Source organism: Neovison vison, chromosome 1 (genome assembly GCF_020171115.1).
Source record: "Neovison vison isolate M4711 chromosome 1, ASM_NN_V1, whole genome shotgun sequence".
NCBI lineage: Eukaryota > Metazoa > Chordata > Mammalia > Carnivora > Mustelidae > Neogale > Neogale vison.
In genome coordinates this window covers 174204605-174226815 of record NC_058091.1, presented here as the reverse complement: position 1 = coordinate 174226815, position 22211 = coordinate 174204605, and the positions used below count along the sequence as shown (strand labels likewise).

Here is a 22211-nt window from a genome sequence, read left to right as displayed (position 1 = left end):
TAGTTGATCTTATTCAAAGTGTAGATAGGGCTGGAGAGGTCCCCAGAAGACACGCCCTCTGTGGTAACCTGTGGGGTTCTACCTGGCCACCCCCCAGGGAGTTCCAGGGAGGAAGAGATGCAAACTCCTGACCCATGGGGTTTGAAAGTACTGTGGAATATTTCCACTCGTGGTTTTCAATGCAGGCTCAGTGAGTATTCTCAGCAAGCTAAAAATGAGACTCCTCAGTCAAGACAACACCAAGTCTGTATGATTAGAGAACAGCAATAACAGCGGCAATTTCACCAACAAGTCCTATTCCAAGACACTCAATGTCTTACAAAAACGTATCATTTGCTTTGCAAGTATTTATCCATTAGTGAACACAAGTGATCTTAGAAAAGAGCTGTAACAGATGCTGAGCAGTCACTGAGATTGGTTGAGTGGGGAGTCTTGCTAGGCTCCTAACGGCCAATTTCTGGGAAAACGGAACCTCGATTTCTCATAAGACCTCAATCATCCCGGATCATGGTGGCAATCCTGATACACATACTCCAAGTTTTCACTCCCACGCTTTGAATTTATGCCTCACATCAGGCAGGTTTAAATGACTGAGTTAATCCATCGGTAAGATTTTCAGTATTAAAACCAAAGTATAGAGAAGCAGCGTGTTGTCTTAGAGTGTTTGAGGAATCAAACCACATACTTTTAAAGATCATGAGTGCTTTTCTTGTATTAAGAACCGACCCCAAGTACCAAAAACAGACTCTTAGCTATGGAGAACGCACGGGGGTTGGGGGCGGGAGTGGGGACGAGGTAGGTGATGGGATTAAGGCGTGCCCTTGTCCTGATGGGCACTAAGTACTGTGTGGAACCGCTAAGTCCCTATATTGTGTACCTGAAACTAATAGAACACTGTAAGTTAACTATACTGGAATTAAGAAAAAAAAAACAAAAAACACAGAGGAAACCCCAAGGGCCTGATCAGCACCTCATCTCTGTGAGGCCAAAATCGTTATGTAACTATTAGGGAGGTAGGCAGAGAATTTCTTCAGGCACCTATGAAGGAAAAGGAGGGGGGGTTCTTAACCCATGGCTGCCTCCTCAGACAAAGACCTCATGGAATTTTGGTGGACATACAGCACAATTGTCTGTACCTAAGAACATTTTCCAGAGCACAGATGTTTTTCTCTTAACGGTGAATGCTGGCTGTCTTGTCCCAATCCTTTTCAGTGCTTAGCAGACGGGACATTCTTGGTGTCTTGTTCCCTATAACTTGGGGGCTGATGTTCACTGTTGGCTGGAAAACACATCTTTGGCGAGACAGACATGAAAACTCATCTTTGGCAGCTTACACAAAAATGTTTCCATTTTGGGAAATTCCCTGTGATAAAAGTGTTTTTCTGGCCCTGGGCATACACATAAGTAACCAAAAGGACACCTCAGTAAAAGACAAAACAGATTTATGATCGCTTGCTGTGATAGGGATATGTGATTTTAAGCTCCTGAGGATTTTCCTGTTGTTTCATGTTGGAAAAAAGTTGACTCATTTTTCTGGGTAGTACCTCAGTGTTTTCATTAGGGGGTTTCTATAAAGACTTTATCTGAATCATCATAAGGAAAATTATTTCAGAGCTTGGATAAAAGTTCATCTCCCAGAAACAGCACGGGCTGCTAAAACCCGCTTGGACTTTAAAAATTACAGAGAAGCTTTAGTCCCAGGAATGCAATCTATCAAGCAAAACAGTGATTTTTTCAAACACGATCAAGTTCAACTAGTTCAGATAACGCAAGTTTTGGAAAGGCAAGATTGACTAAAAATGTCCAAATATTCTTAACATACTAATTAGGTTAGTTTTATTAAACTATTTTAATTTTTGGGTGCCTGAGGGGCTCAGTTGGTTGAGTATCTGCCTTTGGCTCAGGTCATGGTCCACGAGTCCTGGGATCGAGCCTTGCATCTGGAGCCTTGATGGGCAGGGAGTCTGCGTCTTGCTCTCCCACTGACCTCTCTCTGCTCGTACTCTCTATCAAATAAATCTCTTTAAAAAAAAAAAAAAGTATATTTTAATTTCCTAGCAATTACAGAGCACTTAACTGTTTACTACAAATATTTCATTAAATGCATAGATATATTCATCTGTCAATTATTATCTGTCCAGATCAGTATGCTAAATTATAATCAGGTGCTCCCATCAGAAATCTCAAGGATAAACTAAAATCTCAGTAAATATCCAACTGGTATGTACAGACCACAAAATACCATTTTAATCCTTTGCAGGGGGCAAAACCCAATCAGAAATCTTAAGCCTTTCGTAGTTTTGTGGTTGTTGTTGTTGTTTTACATGGTGGGAAAACAGAATTTTCCAGATAATTATGAATGAGACATTGGTCTATAAGACCAAAAAAAAAAAAAAAAAAGAAAGAAAAAAGTCTTATTTCTGTGCCAGTAAAGTTCCTAACACTGGTTCCTCTTTTGAACTCATTTTGAGTTGTAAATGGAAGGTCTAAGAATCAGAAAAATACAAAGCTATTTTAAAAGCGACTTATTTCTAGCCCCTGAACCTGGAAAATAACAGTAAAGTGTCAAAGTAAAACCATACTTTTTCTGGGGAACACAATGGTGAAGGCCACTTCTCTCTTGGCTCTGGGCACATAAAGTGCCTTGCCCGTCTGGGGAAGGAGAGCCTGGTGGGAGAAGCAGGCTGCACGGATCATTGTTCAAAGTCATGGCTGGTTGTGAGCACCCTGAATTGAAGTTCTAGAGAGTTCTGACATTCGAGCCATGAGATGTCCCCAAATTAGAAGCCATGTTCCAAAGTTCGTAAAATGTCTCTGTATAAAATCATACCCAGAGCTTTAGAGAATAGGTCAGACCTGCATAATTTAAATACCATCTCAAATGTCACTGTGTGAAAAACCATTTCAAAAGCACATTGTCCATTATGGCCTGAAGCAAGGATGTTTCTAAAATGGACTTTATCTGGGGGCGCCTGGGTGGCTCAGTGGGTTAAGCCGCTGCCTTCGGCTCAGGTCATGATCTCAGGGTCCTGGGATCGAGTCCCGCATCAGGCTCTCTGCTCAGCAGGGAGCCTGCTTCCTTCTCTCTCTGCCTGCCTCTCCATCTACTTGTGATTTCTCTCTGTCAAATAAATAAATAAAATCTTTTTAAAAAAATAAATAAATAAAATAAATAAATAAAATGGACTTTATCCATACCACACTTATTGATTTAAATATTTTATTTATTTATTTATTTGAGAGAGAGAGAGAGAGCGAGCGCGCGCAAGCATTAGCCGGGGGCGGTGGTGGGGGCAGAGGCAGAGAGAGAAGCAGACTTCCCACTGAGCAGAGAGCCCCATGTAGGGCCTGATACCAGGACCCTGGAATCATGACCTGAGCCGAAGGCAGATGCTTAACGACTGAGCCAACCAGGTGCCCCCTGATCAAAATCTGTTCCCAGGTTCCCTCTCTCTCTAGCTGGTCCTGTCCACAGCTATGAAGCTATGCTCTTGCTACAACCTGTAAGAGTCACCTGCCCCCTCTGAGAAGTGAGAATGGTAATTTCAGTTTGGATCTGGGGGATGAGGATTTTATATCAAACAGGGAGACACTCTGCCTCTCTCGGCTGCTAGTCTGAGACAAGGGTGGGTGGGTTAAACCAGATCACAACCTCTGGAATTTTTAAGTTGTAGGCTCTTCCCTGGTGAATTCCTATTGCAATGTCAGTCTTCTGGGAGGCAGGCAAATTCCAGGCAAAAGAGTATGTTAAATTATGGAAATCGCGCCAATGCAAATATTTAGGGCTAGGATTTAAGTCTATTGTTTCCTGATAGTTGCTCAGCAGGTTTCTGGTTTTTTTTTCCCCCAATAAAATAATATCTTTACTTTATCATTCACATGCATAAAATTATATAGAAACAACACACAAAAGGCTTAGAATACAAATATTCTTTGGTTTACTCATCAAGATAGCAAATAACAAAATAGCAAAAACCTTATCAGTTAAATAAAAAAGTGACATTCTTTATTTACCTATCAAACCTTATTCAATGTTGAAATGCATTTATTTTCATTCTCATGGCCCACAGCAATATGTTTTCTTCCTTTTTGGCCCTTTAAGCCCCCCTACATTATTTGGATGAGCTCATCTCTAAAATAAAGATTATTGTACTTAGTATTGCTCATTTTTACAAGAACCATCTAGATTTTTCCTTGTGTCTCTTACAGCTGAAACATATACTAAAAGTGGAGAGGCCACCAGCATTTTCAAGAATTACCACATTTTCAAAGTATTACCGTTGGTACTAAAAAACAGGACTCCAGTCCCGAAGTATATTTGTCTATTAGACATTAGTCACGACGTCAAATAGAGCTGGGTCCTACAATACTGACTTCTGAGAAGCAGTTTCCTGTTCTTCTGAGTGTTCGATATGACCGCCTTCAATTCTTGAACGTCTTAATTCTTGATGTAGACCCAATTCTTAGCTGTCAGTGACAAAATCTTTAACAAAGGAGCATTGAATAAAAGGGACTTGAAAATGAAATCATCTCAGAAGGAGCAAGGAGAGAAAGAGAGGGTTTTCGGCTTTTTAACCAAGGTAGGAATACACAGCGAGGAATAATAGTGAGTGAAAGTACACAGCTCTCTACAGGTGAGAAATACCCAACGTGCTAAAGACACAACAACTGACCTAAAAAAAAAACCACCTCTTGCAGTCTGGAGCCATCCATTTTTCTTTGTACAACTCTCTATTTGCATCACACGACCAGAGACACCTTTCCCACGATCTGCGAACTGTTAGGGAGGGAGCGTTTCACCAGAGTTTTTGGCAATCTGCTTTTCTTCAAATAAAACAAGCTGCATAAAACATTACTGACAATGTCGGACGCCTGAGCTGGGCACCAGTCTTTCAGAAACATGGGTCATCTTTAAAAAAATTCGTTTTTCCTTCATAAATCAGCAGTGCTCCGTTTTCAAAGAAATCACGAGCGGTCCCAGTCTTAATGCACACGATCAGATGTTCTCCTCGTCCAGCATTTTGTTGACACCATCGCAGAGTTTTTGTAAGTGGGGCTTAAAATTCCCAAAGGGGTTATATAAGGCCGCTAAGAAATCACAATCTGAGAAATGGTCAAAGACGTTATTAACCCGTCCGTGCGACTTGGCCGTGAGATGACGCTGGATGATCTGGTGAAGCATCTCTCTGCACTCGTTCAGCAGGCGGGATAACACGTTCCGGTCAAAGGTGTACTCCACCTGGTGGAAGCTGACCACGGTCATGGCCAGCTGGTGAACTTTCTTCTTGAATTTCTCCATCAGCGCCAACTCGTCTTGGTTGAACTGGTTATTTCTGTAAAGGATGGCCAGCTTGATGACTGTCTTGATGAGGTTCTTAATGATCTTCTCTGCCTCCTTCTTGTTCTGGGTGTACTCCTTGGTCACTCGGTAGAGCTCATCCAGCACCTCGCTGCTTGTGTCATCGATGAGGGTGGTGGCGATGGATTTGGACACCATCTTCCCCAAGATCTTCTTTTGTGCCTGCACGGCCAGGTTTTTGGAATTGAAGACATCTGTGGCCACTACAAAGAAGCAAATTAAAAAAAAAACAACAACAGATATTAAGGATGATGTTCCTTCTCATTTTTCTACTATATGGTTGCCTTCCACCTACTGACATTGGTTTCTGTTCAGAAAAGGCCTAAAACTTTACTATACTTCTGGGCATTTGGTTCTCCTTCCTTTCTTCCTTCCTTCCTTTCATTCCTTCTTTCTTTTCCTTTCTTTCTCTTTCTTTTTAAAAGATTTCATTTATATATTTGACAGGAAGAGACACAGAGAGAGCACAAGCAGGAGGAGTGGCAGGCAGAGGGAAAAGCAGACTCCCCACTGAGCAAGAAGCCCCATGCTGGACTCGATCCCAAGAATTAGGACCCGAGTCGAAAGCAGACGCTTAACCGACTGAGCCACCCAGGCGTCCCAGGTTCTCATTTCTGAAAAGAATGGGTTCTTTTGCATCATCATTAAGGTCTCCAGTTACTCAAGTATTTTATACCTTCTGTTATACACTCAATATAACAGTTTAGCAGTTGAAGGTGACAACCTTTCCAAAGACAACTTTTTCTGATTATAAAAACGTTAGGTCTCATGAGGCAATGAAATATTATGCAGTTTCCTCCAGTTGAGTTTTATAAGAAATACATCAAAAATATAAAATCAACTCCACAACTGTCCTCTGGGCACCAGTCACCAAGAAAACTTAAAGGAACCCGTTTAAATGTAAGAAGGATAAATAGCAAAGCGACACTAAGTAACAAATTCAAGGAAGCAAATCAAAAGGAGAGCCCTGCTTTTTTTTTTTTTTAAACTTCATTGCCATTCTTTTTTTTTTTTTTTTTTTTTAAAGATTTTATTTATTTATTTTTCAGAGAGAGAGCACAAGCAGGCAGAGTTGCAGGCAGAGGCATAGAGAGAGGCAGGCTCCCCGCAGGACAAGGAACCTGATGTGGGACTCGATCCCAGGACCCCAGGATCATCAACTGAGCCGAAGGTAGCAGCCCAACCAACTAAGTCACCCAGGTGTCCCATGGTTTTTTGTTGTTGTTGTTTTAAGATTTTATTTGTTTATTTGCCAGAGTGAGAGAAGGAGCACAAGCAGGGGGAGGGGGAGGCAAAAGGATAACCAGACTCCCTGCTGAGCAGGAAGCCCCAAGCAGGGCTCGATCCTAAGAACCTAAGATCATTGCTGGAGCTGAAGGCAGATGCTTAACCAACTGAGCCGCCCAGGCGTGCCGCAAGGAAATCCCTGCTTTAAATGTCAGCTGCAAAAAATCGAATTTCCTAAGACACTGGCCTGCCCCTTCCAGTTCAGCCTAACCAGCCCAGATTTCAACTCCCAGAAGTTAAGTCTTAGAAAAGAACAGTCATTCTTTGGAGAGCTCATTGTCTTTTGCTATTTCTGATGAACGGCTGTTGTTTGTTCCCTTGAAACATTTACACATTCTGTGGAAATAGCCACACTTTCATGAGCTCATGAAATGTGCTCCATGAATAAGACACTGTGGAAAAGCTGAGGCTCAGAGTTGGCTTTTGGAATTATCATCACTTAATTTGACGGAGGTGTAAGGTACACGTAATAATCGTTGCACATATTAAGTATGAAACGCCGTGTGATGCTCTTAGCTTACAGCTGGTCAGTGAAAATGCTCAATATATACTTACTCCTCAAACCAAGTTTAATTTTTTCCCTAAATATCCCCCCCAGGACTCCTGACACTCTGTGCATACTTCTCCACCAAAGTATGAGCTTTCTTCCTCGCCTTCTGGGTCCTCCAAGCTGGAGTTTTAGGGGTTTCTATCCCCACTCTGGGGGCCCAGACCTGGATATTTGAAAGCAGTCATTTAGTAATGAAAGATAAAAAAGACTAAAAGTACAGATAGGTAGGAATGAGTCAGGGCATTAGCGATACACAATTCTTTTTTTTTTTTTTTTAAGATTTTATATATTTATTTGACAGACAGATCACAAGTAGGCAGAGAGGCAGACAGAGGGAGAGGAGGAAGCAGGCTCCCTGCTGAGCAGAAAGCCCGATGCGGGGCTTGACCCAGGATCTTGGGATCATTACCTGAGCTGAAGGCAGAGGCTTTAACCTACTGAGCCACCCAGGCACCCCCACAATTATTTCTAGTTTGGACAGGCTAGTGGCAGAAAGCAAAAGGGCAGCTGCTTTCCAATCCAGGTTGGGAGGATGTCTAAGAAGAGAGACTCCCTCCAGGTGGGGCTGTCATGTTCAGTCCCACGCTCAGGCCAAAGTAGCTCATGGGATACAGCTCAGGTAATGCTAAGCGTTTCCTACTGACCAGGATGCCATTCATTAATATAATGGCCACATGCCCTGAAGGAAAGGCTTCCCTGAACCATAACCTCTGTCCTCATGGATGTCAATATCTAAACATCTGAAACATGAACTGAAATTGCAGAAGAAGAACTGAAATATATTTTGAGAAAGAAAAGGAAAGCAAAAAAGCATGAGAAACGGCCAACGTGTGAAGGTTTCCAAGCTGTTTCAGATTTCCATCGGTTGCATCCAATTCTATTCCTTAAAGGTTTGCAAAAGAGTACATGGGTTAATCCACATTAAATCGTTTGTATCAAAATAACGGACACACGTAGTTACTGTTACCACATTAAGACAAGGGACCGTCTTCCGCTGCAGAACTCAGGAGATGGATTTCAATAAATAAAACCGATTTATACAGGAAGGGATACCCCCCACATTTCAGATCCATGGGAAATAACAACGATCTCAGAAACTCACATAAAGTTGGAAGGTTATTCTGTATTGCATCTACTAGGGCCTGACACGGTCTCCCAACACCGGTCTGGGATTTACTACAATGTCTATTCGAGGGAAACACTGTACACTATGAAATCACCAGAACCAGTGGGAGAGGAGTAAAAATCCTCTGTGGTCCTCTCTCCAAGACCAGACTTGAAAGTCTGCACCTCTCTTAAGCTCCTTAGCTCATTGAACCTCAAAGTTCCATTTGCTTTCAAACTTAAAGACAACGGGAAACGTTCTTTCATGTAGTAGCCCTTGAACCTCCCACAAGAGAAAGTGTGAAAAGCAAGGCCACAGCCAGCAAGATTGCTCCCAGTTTAGCAGGAATGGGTCTCAACCAGGACGGAGAAGCTGACTTCTGAGGCTTTCCCAGTTGTTGCCCCAGAGGAACTGCAGACCCTGCTCTAGAAACACAGCAGCCACTTCCTCCTCTCATTCTCTTCTCTGGCTTATGTCCAGCTTGGTCATCTTTGAAAAGGAACCTGAAGCTCTTTCTCCCCCTGCGCAGGGAAGGCAAACATGCAGAGGATTTCTTTCCTAGCATTGGTGAAGGCTTCCTTGGAGCCAATAGGGGGTTGCAGCTGAAAACTGCGAGCCAGGGCTGTGTGGCTGTGATCATGCAATATGATTTTTTTTCCCCCCTTGCAAATTAACTGCCTTTAGCCATTCCTGCTCAGGCTCATTTGTCAGCTCCGCACCCTCTACCAGATCCCTTAAAGGCCTGCTGTATCTCAAGTCTAGTCCCGGATCACATTTTTCTCCTCTGCTCTACCTTACCCCCATGTGAGCTCTTCCACTCCTGTGGCTTCTGATGCCCCTCAGGTGCCAAAACTCCCACACTTAGAACTCACTCTGACCCCTTTCCGGGACTCATTTTGCAAATGCATTCAGGGTTTTCCTTTTTCTGGGCTGTTTTGCAGGCATTCCAAATGTACCATGTCTACGATGGAATCCTTGATTCTCCCATGTCCCCAACACAGTCCTTCTCCTTTCTGCCTTCACGAATAGCAGCCCTTCCAAGCATTTGCTCAAGCGGGGGGTTTGGGGGGAGCCTGGCCATCCCCCAACACAACATCCTCTCTTTCTTGCCCTGCCCATGACCAAGAGCCTTCCATTCTCCCTTCCCTACTTCCCTCCATCTCCACGGGTACCAGCCGAGTTCAAACCCCTTTCCAATCTCTTCTCACTGAGCAACCAGAGCCTTTCAAGATGTAGATTAGAAAAAGATGCTGACTTCCAGTCTTTGTGAACTAACACACTTACACACTTCCTTGTTCCTGACATCCTCCTCATTTGCCTAAATTTTGATGGTCTGCCTCTCCTCCCTAAACAGTAAGCTCTCTGTGAGCCGAGATGATACATCCGTGCCCTGGGTCACCCTCTGGGCCCCCGTGTGGGTGCCTGCTCCATGGCACTTCTTACAGAAGAGGAAGCCCACTTCCCCTCTCCCTTTGGCCCACTTAAACACTTCCCTATGAAAACTTGCAGGCCTGCAAAATGAGTTTTAGATATATATGTTGGAGGGGGGGAGGTTATTTGTTTTAAAAGCTAGAGAAACAGGGGCGCCTGGGTGGCTCAGTGGGTTAAAGCCTCTGCTTTCAGCTCAGGTCATGATCTCAGAGTCCTGGGATCGAGCCCCGCATCGGGCTCTCTGCTCAAGCAGGGAGCCTGCTTCCTCCTCTCTCTCTCTGTCTGCCTCTCTGCCTACTTGTGATCTCGGTCTGTCAAAGAAATAAATAAAAATCTTCAAAAAAAAAAAAAAAAAAAAAAGCTAGAGAAACAGGTATTTGTTTTACCTAGCTAGCTATATGGTTTTCTTCTCTCGCACCCAAGAGTATGGTTTCTTTTACTGTCGTCATTCAGGTCTTTGTTTTTTGTGTTTTTGTTGTTGTTGTTATTGTTGTTGTTTTTTAAAGAGTACAGACTCGTTGCACACAATGAGAAAACACTGGAGGGCAATAATACAAATATTTAGTATAAAAGCCAATGCAATGGTTTTGCCTGGCATCTGAGCCCTCTGGCTACAGAAGAAGATCAGACACAGGGTCTACCTGCTCCAAGCCCAGAGAGCTCTATGTTTAAACATGTAACAGAGGGACAGATGCAAGGTACATCCTGGGAAGCCACAAAGAGTTGAAAATATGGTTTCAGTGTTTCATCAAGATGAATTCACTTGCGGCCCCTGGGTGGCTCAGCCGGTTAAGCATCTGCCTTTGGCTCAGGTCATGATCCCAGGTTCCTGGGATGGAGTTCTGGACTCGTTTTGCAAATGCATTCAAAGTTTCCCTTTTCCTTGGCTGTTTTGCAGGCATTCCAAATGCACCATGTCTACAATGGAATCCTTGATTCCTTCGTGCCCCCCCAAAGTGTTCCTTCTCCATTCTACCTTCATGAATAGCAGTCCTTCCTACCATCTGCTCAAGTGGGAGGCCTGGCCGTCCCCCACCACACCATCCTCTCTCTTGCCTTGCCCGTGACCAAGAGCCTTCCATTCTCCCTCTCCCCACTTCCCTCCATCTCCAAGGGTACCAGCCTACTTCAAACCCCTTTCGGGCTCCCTGCTCAGTGGGGAGTCTGCTTCTCCCTCTCCCTCTGCCCCTCCTGTGCTCTCTCTCACTCTCTCGCTCTATCTCAAATTAAAAGATAAAATCTTATTTAAAAATCTTTAATAAAAAAAAGAATTCACTTGTGTTTGGAAATATGTACACCCTTGACTAAGGAAAAACAATGTCATATATCAAAAACATACCAAGAACTGCCACTGGCAAGAACATTGTATAGAAAGAGATGTAAATGTTATTTTATGCCTACTTATCTTTGGGCCCTTCCTCTATATCTCTGTATCTCCTGTCTTGGTTTAACAAAATCATCCATGTCTGCAACACTTGCTGTAAAGCAAATTGATATTCACGGAATTCCAGTTTTTAGCATCAACAACTATAAGTTTGGAGATAAACGCTGTGTAAAAATACACTGACCCTTGTGTATAAGGGGAAGAAATGGGCTCATAAAACAAAAACAAATACAAAAGCAACCCCCCCAAAACCCCATACAAACTTATCCTAAAATGAATTAATGAAAAACTATAGTTTGCTGAAATTAACAGTTCTCCAGAATATTATTGCAACTAAGACACTGCTCATCCAGTGAAGCCCTCAGTTCAGGTCTTGTTCCCAGGGTCTTGAGTTCACTGCTCGTCCAGTGAAGCCCTCAGGTAACTTCCTGAGCCCTCACCTCACCAGCAAGTGAATAATTTCATCACCCATCAGATTTGTTATACTTGGAATTTCGAAGCAGTGACTGCAGATGTCCATGGATGCCATTGCTAATCCCCGCCTAGTTAAACTCTGATCCAGCGGACCCAGTCTTAGGAAAGATGGAAAAGAAAACAATTTAGAGAGCATGTCTGGTTGTTGTGGGGTGTTAATAAAAGTTCCTTAAACAAATATATAAGACCTTAGCTCTCTTGTACCTGAGTAACTCCGAATCTAAATGTGGCTTAGTAAGAAACAGTGGGGATAAGGAAGTGGTCAGAGCAAAGTGTAAACAGTGTCCCAAGAAGTCAACAGGCTAAGAGTTGCCCTCCCTGCCTTGCGATCTGGTGAGCTCCAGTGGAGAAGCCAGGAGTCCTTGGAATGGCTGGCGAGGGGTCTGTGACACCAGATCTTCACACTCAGAATTCCCCAAGTAAGAAACTCATCAACAGGAGAGAGAAGAAACAACAAACAAGCAAAAAAAGAGAGGGAAAGTGCAGGGGAGGGGAGAGGGTGGCAGGCAGCAGAGGCAACAGCCATGAGAGCAAGGGCAGGCCACCTTACCCAGAGAGGAGGAGACAATACCAGACACCTGAACCCTCAAATCAGCCTTGGGTCACACAGAGGGAGGCCCTGACATAAAGAAACATTGTCTTAGGAGGATCAGCACACCTGGAGTCCTTCATCTGATACTAAAGGCAGATTCTGGTGTCTTTGTATTTTCCTGTCCCCAAGTGGCTGAAGACCAAGAGTATGCATCATCACAGGGACAAGCTAGAACATTTACTTTGGGTCTCCTGCCACCTCCAGAAGGAGTACACCCTCACTTTAAAAGGCAACATAATAGGGATGCCTGGGGGCTCAGTGGGTTGGGCGTCAGACTCTTGGATCTCAGCTCAGGTCTTGTTCCCAGGGTCTTGAGTTCAAGCCCTGCATTGGGCTCCATGCTGGGCAAGAAAAGGAAAAAAAAAAAAAAAAAAGAAGCAACATAATAAAGAAAGCACATGTTAGGGAAAATGGTGACTTTGAAATGGGCCGAGAAAGCGAAAAAGAAAAAAAAAAATCACTGGGTGGCTTTTCAGTAGAGAACCAGGAATCATAAAGTATCCTGTCTATTCCAGATTCCTTTTACTGCTCTTCAAGGAGTGACTCCATAACTGTACAACTGTACAAAACTGTACAACTCCATACTGTACAACCTACAAGTTGTACAGACTAGCAGTACTGCAAATGCCTCTTGTCCCTAGAGATACAAATCCATTTTTTCCAGGGGACGTGCAACTCAGTCTTCATTTTCTTGTTTGCCTGTGTCATGCTTTGGATTCTCCTGAACCAATTATAAGAGCTTACTGGTTCCTCATTAATTAGTGAGTTTCGTTAAATCTTTGGCATGCCCATTTTGTATTTTTGGGAGAGTCATGAGTTTACCTTTTAAAAACAACTTTCAATGCGTATTAGAATTTTTTCATCCATACCATTTAAAGTAGAAAAATTGCAGCATAAACCTTTAGCATACTAGTGAGAATTAATATACGTTTCCTGTAGTAACTCATTCCACCAGGCGCCTGGAAAAGAAGGGTGTACTCATAAAAGTCCAAAGATTCTGTATCTAGTGGTTCCAGGAACTGCCATACCACTCAGGGATACAACTAAGACTCGGTTTCCCCAACTGTCAGATGAGAATAAATGATGCCCAGTTCTGGGAACTGCCCCAGAAGGACTGGACATAGACCACCTGGCAGGGGTCTCACCCAATGCCTGGCACAGAGTATACTTCTCCACAGTTTTGTTGGAAGAACATAACAAACTAAACTTCGAATACATTCTGAAGCTTTTGAATACTGAATCACATTTGGTCAGAATTAATCAACTCCTTCTGGACAAAATATGCAGCTGAGAAATGCAAAACACCAGATGGTTGTGTGAAAACAGAGACCTCACAGAGACCTCAGTTTAATAAGGAGTTACATTTCCTTTTCCATGATGACAATATATTAAGGCTTTATCATGGAATTTCTCTTTTTTTAAGGTGTTGAATCTCTTGTTCACATCTGATAGGTAGTGTAAGGGTACTTTGTCCAAAACAAACTGACCAATGGAGAACAGAATCGAAGACAAGAGGAAAGAAAGCATCGCTGCCCATGCAAAACTGTGCAACTGGGAGAGAAGCAAATGGACCCAAAGTAAAGTCAAAGCAAAAACCAACAACTAGCCAACAAGATTACCCCAAAGAGCACAGCATCTCCTGAGGAGTCTGTGAACCAGAGAACCAGCAACCCAAAGGCAGGGCAGAAAGCCAAGTAAGAACAGCATGAAGTAGACAGAAGACTCCAGGTCAGGAGTCCCGAGTTGTAAATTTGAGTGCAATTTAATTCTTAGAACCTCTGTTTTCTCATCCGCTAAGCGGGACCTCATTTCAAGTCAGTATGGCTTGGAGGAGAGTTAATGAGTTAGGAATCCGAAAACACGCAGCCACAGGCTAGGATCGTGACCACAGAGCCTTGTTCTCTTATTTAATACCCACTGAAACGGAGGAGCGGGGATTCAAACCCAACCTAGACACTCACTGTGTTCTCTCTCCTTGTAGGTCCCGATGTTCCCTGTTTTCCGAATTTGTAGACAAGAGAAATTACATCCTAAAGAAAACACTCTGAAGCCTTTCCCTGTGTGATCTCGGGCTGTTTCTGCTGTTTGAATTCTGGAATCTCTTCATCGTGATTTTAGGATCAACTCCGCGTCCTTGACTCCTGTGGCTTCGCGGTGTGATGATTTTAAAATTGAAAATGTAATTTCCTGAGTCTCAGCCCCTTTAACTTCATATTAGACTTCACCTCTGCTCCTCTGCAGTCGACTTGCCAAAGGAATCATGCGATGCCTTGATTTTTTTCTGCATGGCATAAACTCTGGCAAGATGTCTCTTCTGCCTCTAGCTTCACCCAGTTACCAGGATTGGAAGAAAGGCTGGCGATATTTATATGAAGTAGACCCCAAAGAATGTCTGTCTTGTAAATATTAGTACAGATGATACAAGAATAGAAATGACTTTTGTGGTTACCCAAAAAGTCATGGTCACGAGGACTCACTGGCTAGCTACTGAATTTTGAATGTTTATTCAATGATCCCCAGAACCACCCAGAATCTGCATTATCTTATTGAAGCTTCACAACAATCCCAAGAGGGAGGTTGTTATTGTCCCCATTTTACAGATAAGGCCATTGAGGTCCAGAGAAATTAAGTTACTTTCTCAAGGCCATATAGTCAGTAAGTGGGAGAGATGAGCTTGGACCTAGATATGTTCAACTTCACGCTATTCTCTCAAGAGTTACATTACACGACACGAGCTTTTAAAAAGAGGCTTCTTCTTGAAGGTATGGGAAAACCTAATATATTCAGCCAAGCACCATGAAAGGAAGGGAAAGAAAACAAAAGCAAGAGACTAGTTCTCCTCTGGTGAAGGAAACAGATTCCATATAAAGAAGATCAAACCAGCTGGGTCTAAAATAGCTTGTCTTTTCAGGGAAAACCCTGAGCAGTTTTTAAACATTTTAAAATATACTGTTAGGAAACAAAAAAATATGTTTACACTGCTCAAAGGCCAGATGTAAATAGATAAAGCAAAAAGTCTCCCAGGTTTGCCCTCCAACAATATAGCCCGGACCCCAACTCCTGCTTCTCAGAGGTGAAAGTGTTCTTAGATTTCTGGGACCCTTTCAGAGTTGGGCTTTTTCATGCATAGATAAGAATACACATGAACAGATACTGAGCAGTATGAAGAAGTCTTACAGGCTTGCAATTCTTAAGAAACACAACTTAAAAAAAATTTTTTTTCACGTTGGCTCTACACCCACCATGGAGCCCAGTGCAGGGCTTGAACTCACAACCCTGAGATCAAGACCTGCACTGAGATCAAGAGTCTGATGCTTAACTGATTGAGCCACCCACGCATCCCAAGAAATGCAACTTTTGAGTGAAAACAGACAAACTGTGTGAGTGTCCCTAGTTCCATGCGAGACTGATACAAAATGGTAACTGCTCAGGGAACATGGCTGTTAACAGCACTACGAGTCCTTCCATGAGCAATGAGAAGGTAGTGAGCGTGAAACACAGATCTTTTTTAACGGAGGTGAACAAATGTCATGATTAGGGCAATCACAGATTACCATGGAAATGGAATACCTCTGAGAAGAGGGCTATTAGTAGTTACCCCACGACAACAGACCTGTGACTATCCCAGGGAAGTCTAAGCGGTCACTGAAGATGATTTACACACTGAAGACACTCAAATATTTAGGACCCAAGAAATTTCTTGGGAAACCTCACGAAAGCAGTAGCCAGCTTATCTCTCAAATTATGTTAAAAACTAAACAAACCAAAACCCAAAAAACCTAGCTCTTTAAGAAGTTAAAAAAAAGTCTAATGGGGAACAACATTCTCTCTGGTGAAAGAAATCTGGGGGACAGTGTATACTAAGGTACCCCTTAAGAGGTGCAAAAAGCATTAATAACATTAAAGTCTGGAGGATTAGTAAAACAGTCAAGAAACACCATAACTTGATTTGCCCAAGTTTTCCAAATGAATTACAGAAAGGTCCCGTATTTGTACAAATTTGTAGGATAAGGTTGGTGAAAACTACTGGCTAACAAATTGACTTGTTATTCCTCTGGAATGAATTCACAATCGTCTTGTGCACATAGCAGAGGGCAAGACAGGTGGTTGGGCAAAGACAGGCAATGTGAGCACAGGCTCCAGAGCCATACTGTGGATGGAAGTCTGGTTCTGCCACTGAGTGCAGTGTCCCTGGGGCAAATTACCCAATGGTTCCATGCCTCAGTTTCCCCATGTGCAAATGAGGCCACCTAAGGTTTTTACGAGGATTCGGTAAAAATGACCCATATAAAGGGAGAACATGAACCCAAAGACATGAGGCATTCCACAAAACTTCTGTTGAGTGTTTGTATCAGATACTATGGTTTCAATGATAAATACCAGTATCCCCGCTCCCCAGGCCCTCAGGGTGCCGGGGTGGGGGTGGGGGGGTGCAGAACACACCATGACTAGGTTTATAACAGGAGCCTACAAACATGCAACAGTTGCAAAGAGAGGGAACATTCATTTTTCTCGATGCAATCATGGAGGGAAGCTAGGTTTGAAAAAGTTATCACAAAAGGAGATTGACCCAAAACATTGACCTTGAAGGAAAAAAAGAAGATTCTGCCTTCCAGAAATAAACATGACCATATTCCAGAGCTGATCTACCACCCCACCCCCTCAGCTGGAGAGGGATTAACAATTCTGCCCAGGAGTAGTTGTATCTCTAGTCAGGAGCCCAAAGATAGGTGTAGATCCCATAGATTTTAGAAAAACTGGAAACACTGAGTATAACATATTGTCTTGGCCAAGAAAACTCACAGCACAAAGATGCTCCATTTTCAAGAGGATTAGTGGCAGGGAGGGGACATCTACAGTGGGTATCTGGGTCAGGAATGTCAATGACACAGGCCACCTGCCTCAGGAGAATCTAGAAGCTTCTTAGAAGTACAAACTGCCCTCCCTACTGAATCAGAATCCCCAGGACTACAATCTAAGAAGCTGCATTTATGAGAGGCATCCTATGTAGTTTGGATATATAAACACTGAAGGGTACTCCCAGAATGCTACACTATAAAAGGATCAGTCAGGGGGACCTGAGTGCCTCAGTGGGTTAAGCCTCTGCCTTTGGCTCATGATCTCAGGGTCTTGGGATGGAGGTCCGCATCTGGCTCTATGCTCAGCAGGGAGCCCGCACCCCCCCCCACTGCCCTCCTGCCTACTTGGGATCTCTCTTTCTATCTCTCTCTGTCAAGTAAATAAATAAAATCTTTAAATAAAACAAAATGTTCAGACAGACATACTTCGGTCACACAGGCATGCTCTAAGTAGACCCTGGATGGATTTAATTCCCTCTCAAAAAATTTTTGCCAAAAAGTAGATGTGGGCTTGTGCACAGAATCCAAAGAAAATGTTTTAAGAATAGAGCTTTATTGTAGTAAAGCCTCAGAGAATTTTAATGCTGTGTCCAAGAGAACAGAGAAGTTAGTCTCTCTTAAATGTTACTTAAACCAAAATTTGGACAGGTCCTAACTTTATCACTCATACAGGTTTGAAATAAAATTTAAAATGTCCTACAAGCGGGGGTGCCTGGGTGGCTCAGAGGGTTAAGCCTCTGCTTTCAGCGCAGGTCATGATCTCAGGGTCCTGGGATCAAGCCCCGCATCGGGCTCTCTGCTCAGTGAGAGTCTGCTTCCTCCTCTCTCTCTCTCTCTGCCTGCCTCTCTGCCGACTTGTGATCTCTGTCTATCAAATAAATAAATAAAATCTTAAAAAAAAAAAAGTCCTACAAGCATTTATGCAAAAGTGACTTTAGTGAACTGTTCTTCTTTTAAATTAAGTGAACGCTTCCTTATTAATTATTATGTTGGAATAAGATAGGTGATAGTTCTCTCTCTCTCTCTTTTTAAGATTGTATTTATTCATTTGATAGAGAGATGGTGAGAGCAGGAACACAAGCAGGGAGAGTTGGGGAGGAGGAAGCAGGCTTCCCGTGGAGCAGGGAGCCCGAAGCAGGGCTCAATCCCAGGACACTGGGATCATGACCAGAGCCAAAGGCAGACGCTTAACTGACTGAGCCACCCAGGTGCCCTGGTGATGTTTCTCTTAAAGATTTTTCAATTAAGCTGGATTTATTTACACATTTCTCAAGGGCATGAAACCTTTCCACTATTGATAAAATCCCATCTTCTGCCAGAGTGTGGAGGAAAATCCTCTAAATAAGCTCTATGATTTTCTTTTATTTTTTTTTTCTTAAAGATTTACTTATCCATTTTAGAGAGAGAAAGAGAGAGAGAGCACACGAGAGAGAGCATTTAAAAGAGGCACCCTAAGTGGTTTGGGTGGGGCAGGGAGGACAGGCAGAGAGAGAGAGAGAATCTCAAGCGGAAGACTCCCCGCGGAGTGCGTAGTACAGAGTGCAACGTAGGGCTCAATCCCAGGACCCAGAGATCATGACCTGAGCCGAAACCGAGTTAGATGCTTAACCAACTGAGCCACCCTGGCACCTAAGCTCCACGTTTTCCCACCCTGCGAGGGGCTCTGGCTCCTGATGAATATTTACACACACGCAGTGCTTAGAAAATCAGTAATGGGTTTTAAAATCCAGCACATTAAAAAAAAAAATCCAGCACACAAGAGTGCAGTTTTGTTACTGCATCAGACCCCAAAACGGACATCAGTAGTCCACGTAGCCCTTCTGGTTTCATCAGGTGGCTCCTGGTTAAATACTACGGACAATCAGACAACAAAAGTACAGCTGACATTTGTGTAGCACTCTGAACTTTGCAAAATATTTTCCCAGTAACACTTTTTGTGTTGATCAAACTGTTCTGGGTTAGTCCTCTTAGCACTTAACCCCGAGGCAACCAGGTGAGAGAGCCAAGATTCGGAAGTCAAAGGACATGTCCAAGGACATGGCAAAGTCAAGGTCCGCTGATTCAGCCTGAGGCACACAAGCGCTCCATAAGCAAAGTGCATCTCAATGGTTTTCATTGCTTATGAATTGTCCATCAAATGCCATGATGTGGCTGAGCCAGCTTTAGAATCTCACTTCTTTTTTTTTTCTTAAAGATTTTATTTATTTATTTGACAGACAAAGATCACAAGCAGGCAGAGAGGCAGGCAGAGAGAGAGGGAGGAAGCAGGCTCCCTGCTGAGCAGAGAGCCGGATGTGGGGCTCAATCCCAGAACCCTGAGATCATGACCTGAGCCAAAGGCAAAGGCTTTAATCCACTGAGCCACCCAGGTGTCCCCCAACTTCTTTTTTTAAAAAATATTTTATTTTTATTTATTTGATAGACAGAGATCACAAGCAGGCAGAGAGAGGGTGGGGGGAAGCAGGCTCCCCTCTGAGCAGAAAGTCTAATGCAGGGTTCGATCCCAGGACCCTGAAATCATGACCCAAGCTGAAGGCAGAGGCTTAACCCTCTGAGCCACCCAGGCGCCCCTAGAATCCCACTTCTTAGAGCTTGTCTGTTTCCCAGGAGGAAGCAACTCCTTGAAAAGGAAAAACAGAAGGAGCACATGTCTTCTACAGCTGAGAACTCAGAAAAGCTATGCATCTACCCTCCCCCTCTCCCTCCATCCCTGCTTGATATAGTCCAGCTCAGCCTTTACAAGCAGCCATGTCTACCATGAAGCTTTTCCAAATCCAGAGGCAGAAGGATCTCTCCAAATCTTCAAGAGAAAAAAATCTCTCCTTTTAATGTAATTTTCTGCCTTGTGGTTGAGTTAAATTCCAATCTTATCATACTTGATTATGATTCCTGTCCACTGAGGGAGCATGTCTGCTCATCTTGGTGTTCAAATATGCCCTCTGGCCGGCATGGAGTGACCTTTGTGGAACCTATCAATATTTTTTTACAGCAATTCATGAAGATGTGTCAGGAGATCAATTCAATTTCACATATCTAATGCTTCACAAATAAGTTTACTTGTACTTCATGGACAAAAACAGCCCTCCTAAGGAGACGTAAAATAGTTTTTTGTTTTAAAGGAGAGGAATCAGGGCACCTGGGTGGCTCAGTGGGGTAAGCCTCTGCCTTCCGCTCGGGTCATGATCCCAGGGTCCTGGGGTCAAGCCCCGTATTGGGCTCTTTGCTCTGCGGTGAGTCTGCTCCCCCCCGCCCCGCCCCCGCCTGCCTCTCTGCCAATTTGTGATTTCTGTCAAAGAAATAAAAAAAATCTAAAAACAAACAAACAAACAAATAAATAAATAAATAAAGGAGAGGAATCTACATAAAAGACATGCATTTTCCTTTTCTGTCTCCCGCTTTTCTCCTCTGTCCTTTGCCAAAACATACAGAATAACCAGCCACTTTGTTTGGAAAAGTGACCATATTTAGCTAACTCAATCCCTACAGCAAATGTTCTGGAATCTTCCATGCAAATATCCCAAACCCATCTGTTTGAGTATTTTAGGAGGAGTAACCTCTTGGCCTCAGCTCGGGCATCTCTCAAATATGCATTTTGGCACAACCTCCCAACATTCTTGTCCAAACTTCTCCCCCATAAATGTATTAAATAAGTTAAGCTAGCGAAGCATTTTATAGCCATGTCAGTGTCTTAGAGGCTAGATCCCACTGATGGCAAGCCAAAGGTGAGATGAGATTTGCTGGGCCCAAAGGTAAAGCATCTCAGACCCACCGAAGCTCTGAAATTGTTGGGTAAAAGCCTGATAAAACCCCAGAGGTTTCCAGAAGCAGTGTTGCTTACTCCTAGGTACTTCCGGCTTGACACTTAGCTTTCTGTGAAGTACTTTCTACCTTTCTTACTAACCTTTTCTCCTCTGCTCCTCTGTGTTTCTGATTTTCTTTGAACAATCATAAGATCTAACCAAAACAGGTTTACACTCCCACGGCAACATTGGTCTTGAGGTAAACCGTGGCTGCCGCCTTGAGAAGAAGACCACTCTTCCCAGTGTACCACAGGCCCTCCTAGGTGATCTCCATGTGTGTATATTCATCTCCCACGTTCTCCAGCCATTGGCATGGACGACTCCTTCCTTACAGAAATAAATATGACTATACGTCAAAGCCAACCTATACAACTCCTACTGGTTCTTCAGGAATTAAAAATTCTAGGTTTTTTGTTTTTTTTTTATTAGTAATCTCTGCACCCAACTTGGGACTTGAACTTCTGGCCCTGAGATCAAGAGTCTCACACTCTTCCAAATGAGTCAGCCAGATGATCCAAGAGGAGAGTTTGTATGTATGTATGTACGTATTAAAGATTTTATTTATTTATTTGACAGAGAGATATGCAATGAGAGAGGGAAGACAAGCAGGGGGAGTGGGAGAGGGAGAAGCGGCTTCCTGCTAAGCAGAAAGCCTGACATGGGGCTCGATCCCAGGACCCTGAGATCATGACTTGACCCAAAGGTAGATGCTCAACACCCCCACGAATTAGAAATTCTGCCCAGCAGTGTACCTGAATGTCAGACAGTGAAGGATCTGTGTGCGTCCTACAGATTTTACAAAGAATTTAAATAGAAATTATAGATAGCCAGTGAAGGTCCAAGGGGGGTTTGCTGGAGGAAATGGTGGGAAGGTTAAGAGCAATAATGACTTGTTTTCATAACACCTGTTATGTAGTCCTTCACTTCAGGAAGCTCTAATTGCACACCCAAATCTCCCCCTTTTATCTACAGAATGTGCTAACTGGGTCACAGACAGGTGGGGAATTTGCCACATTTATCAGTGTCCTAAGAGAAAGCTGAACAGGGATTTTCCATACCAGTTTGGGGCTCTCCACAGATAGCAGACTTTTAGCAGAAAAGCCTTCTCCACTTCACTTATTGAATCATTCATTCATTCAACACATTTTGCGGAGGACCTACAGGATGCTCTTGGGGAAAGTGCATGCTCTCAAGAGGCACATATTTACACACATGTATAGAAGACCTAAGATACAAAATAACAAACATGTATCAAAACGTCAGGTTGTGACAGAAGCTAGAAGAAAACAAGGGTATGTCTGTGTGGGTGCATGCGTGTGTGTGTGTGTGTGTGTGTGTGTGTGTGTGTGTGTGTCTGTGTATGCACATGT

The 22211-nt window shown here is 43.3% G+C and overlaps 1 protein-coding gene across 5 annotated transcripts in view; it reads right to left on the bottom strand.

Moving 5' to 3' along the window:
• Positions 1 to 3915: 3915 nt before the first annotated feature.
• The window catches only part of TNFAIP8 (TNF alpha induced protein 8), a 114108-nt gene continuing 95812 nt past the window's right edge, over positions 3916 to 22211 (bottom strand). For 4 of the 5 annotated variants that reach the window (XM_044263436.1, XM_044263428.1, XM_044263419.1 and 1 more), the window contains exon 2: positions 3916 to 5562. In XM_044263436.1, the coding sequence (XP_044119371.1) occupies positions 4997 to 5562 (566 nt within the window). In that variant the 3' untranslated portion in view covers positions 3916 to 4996. Of the gene's footprint in view, positions 5563 to 14143; positions 14521 to 22211 lie in introns of those variants that run through there. The other variant, XM_044263444.1, reaches the window with a different exon arrangement.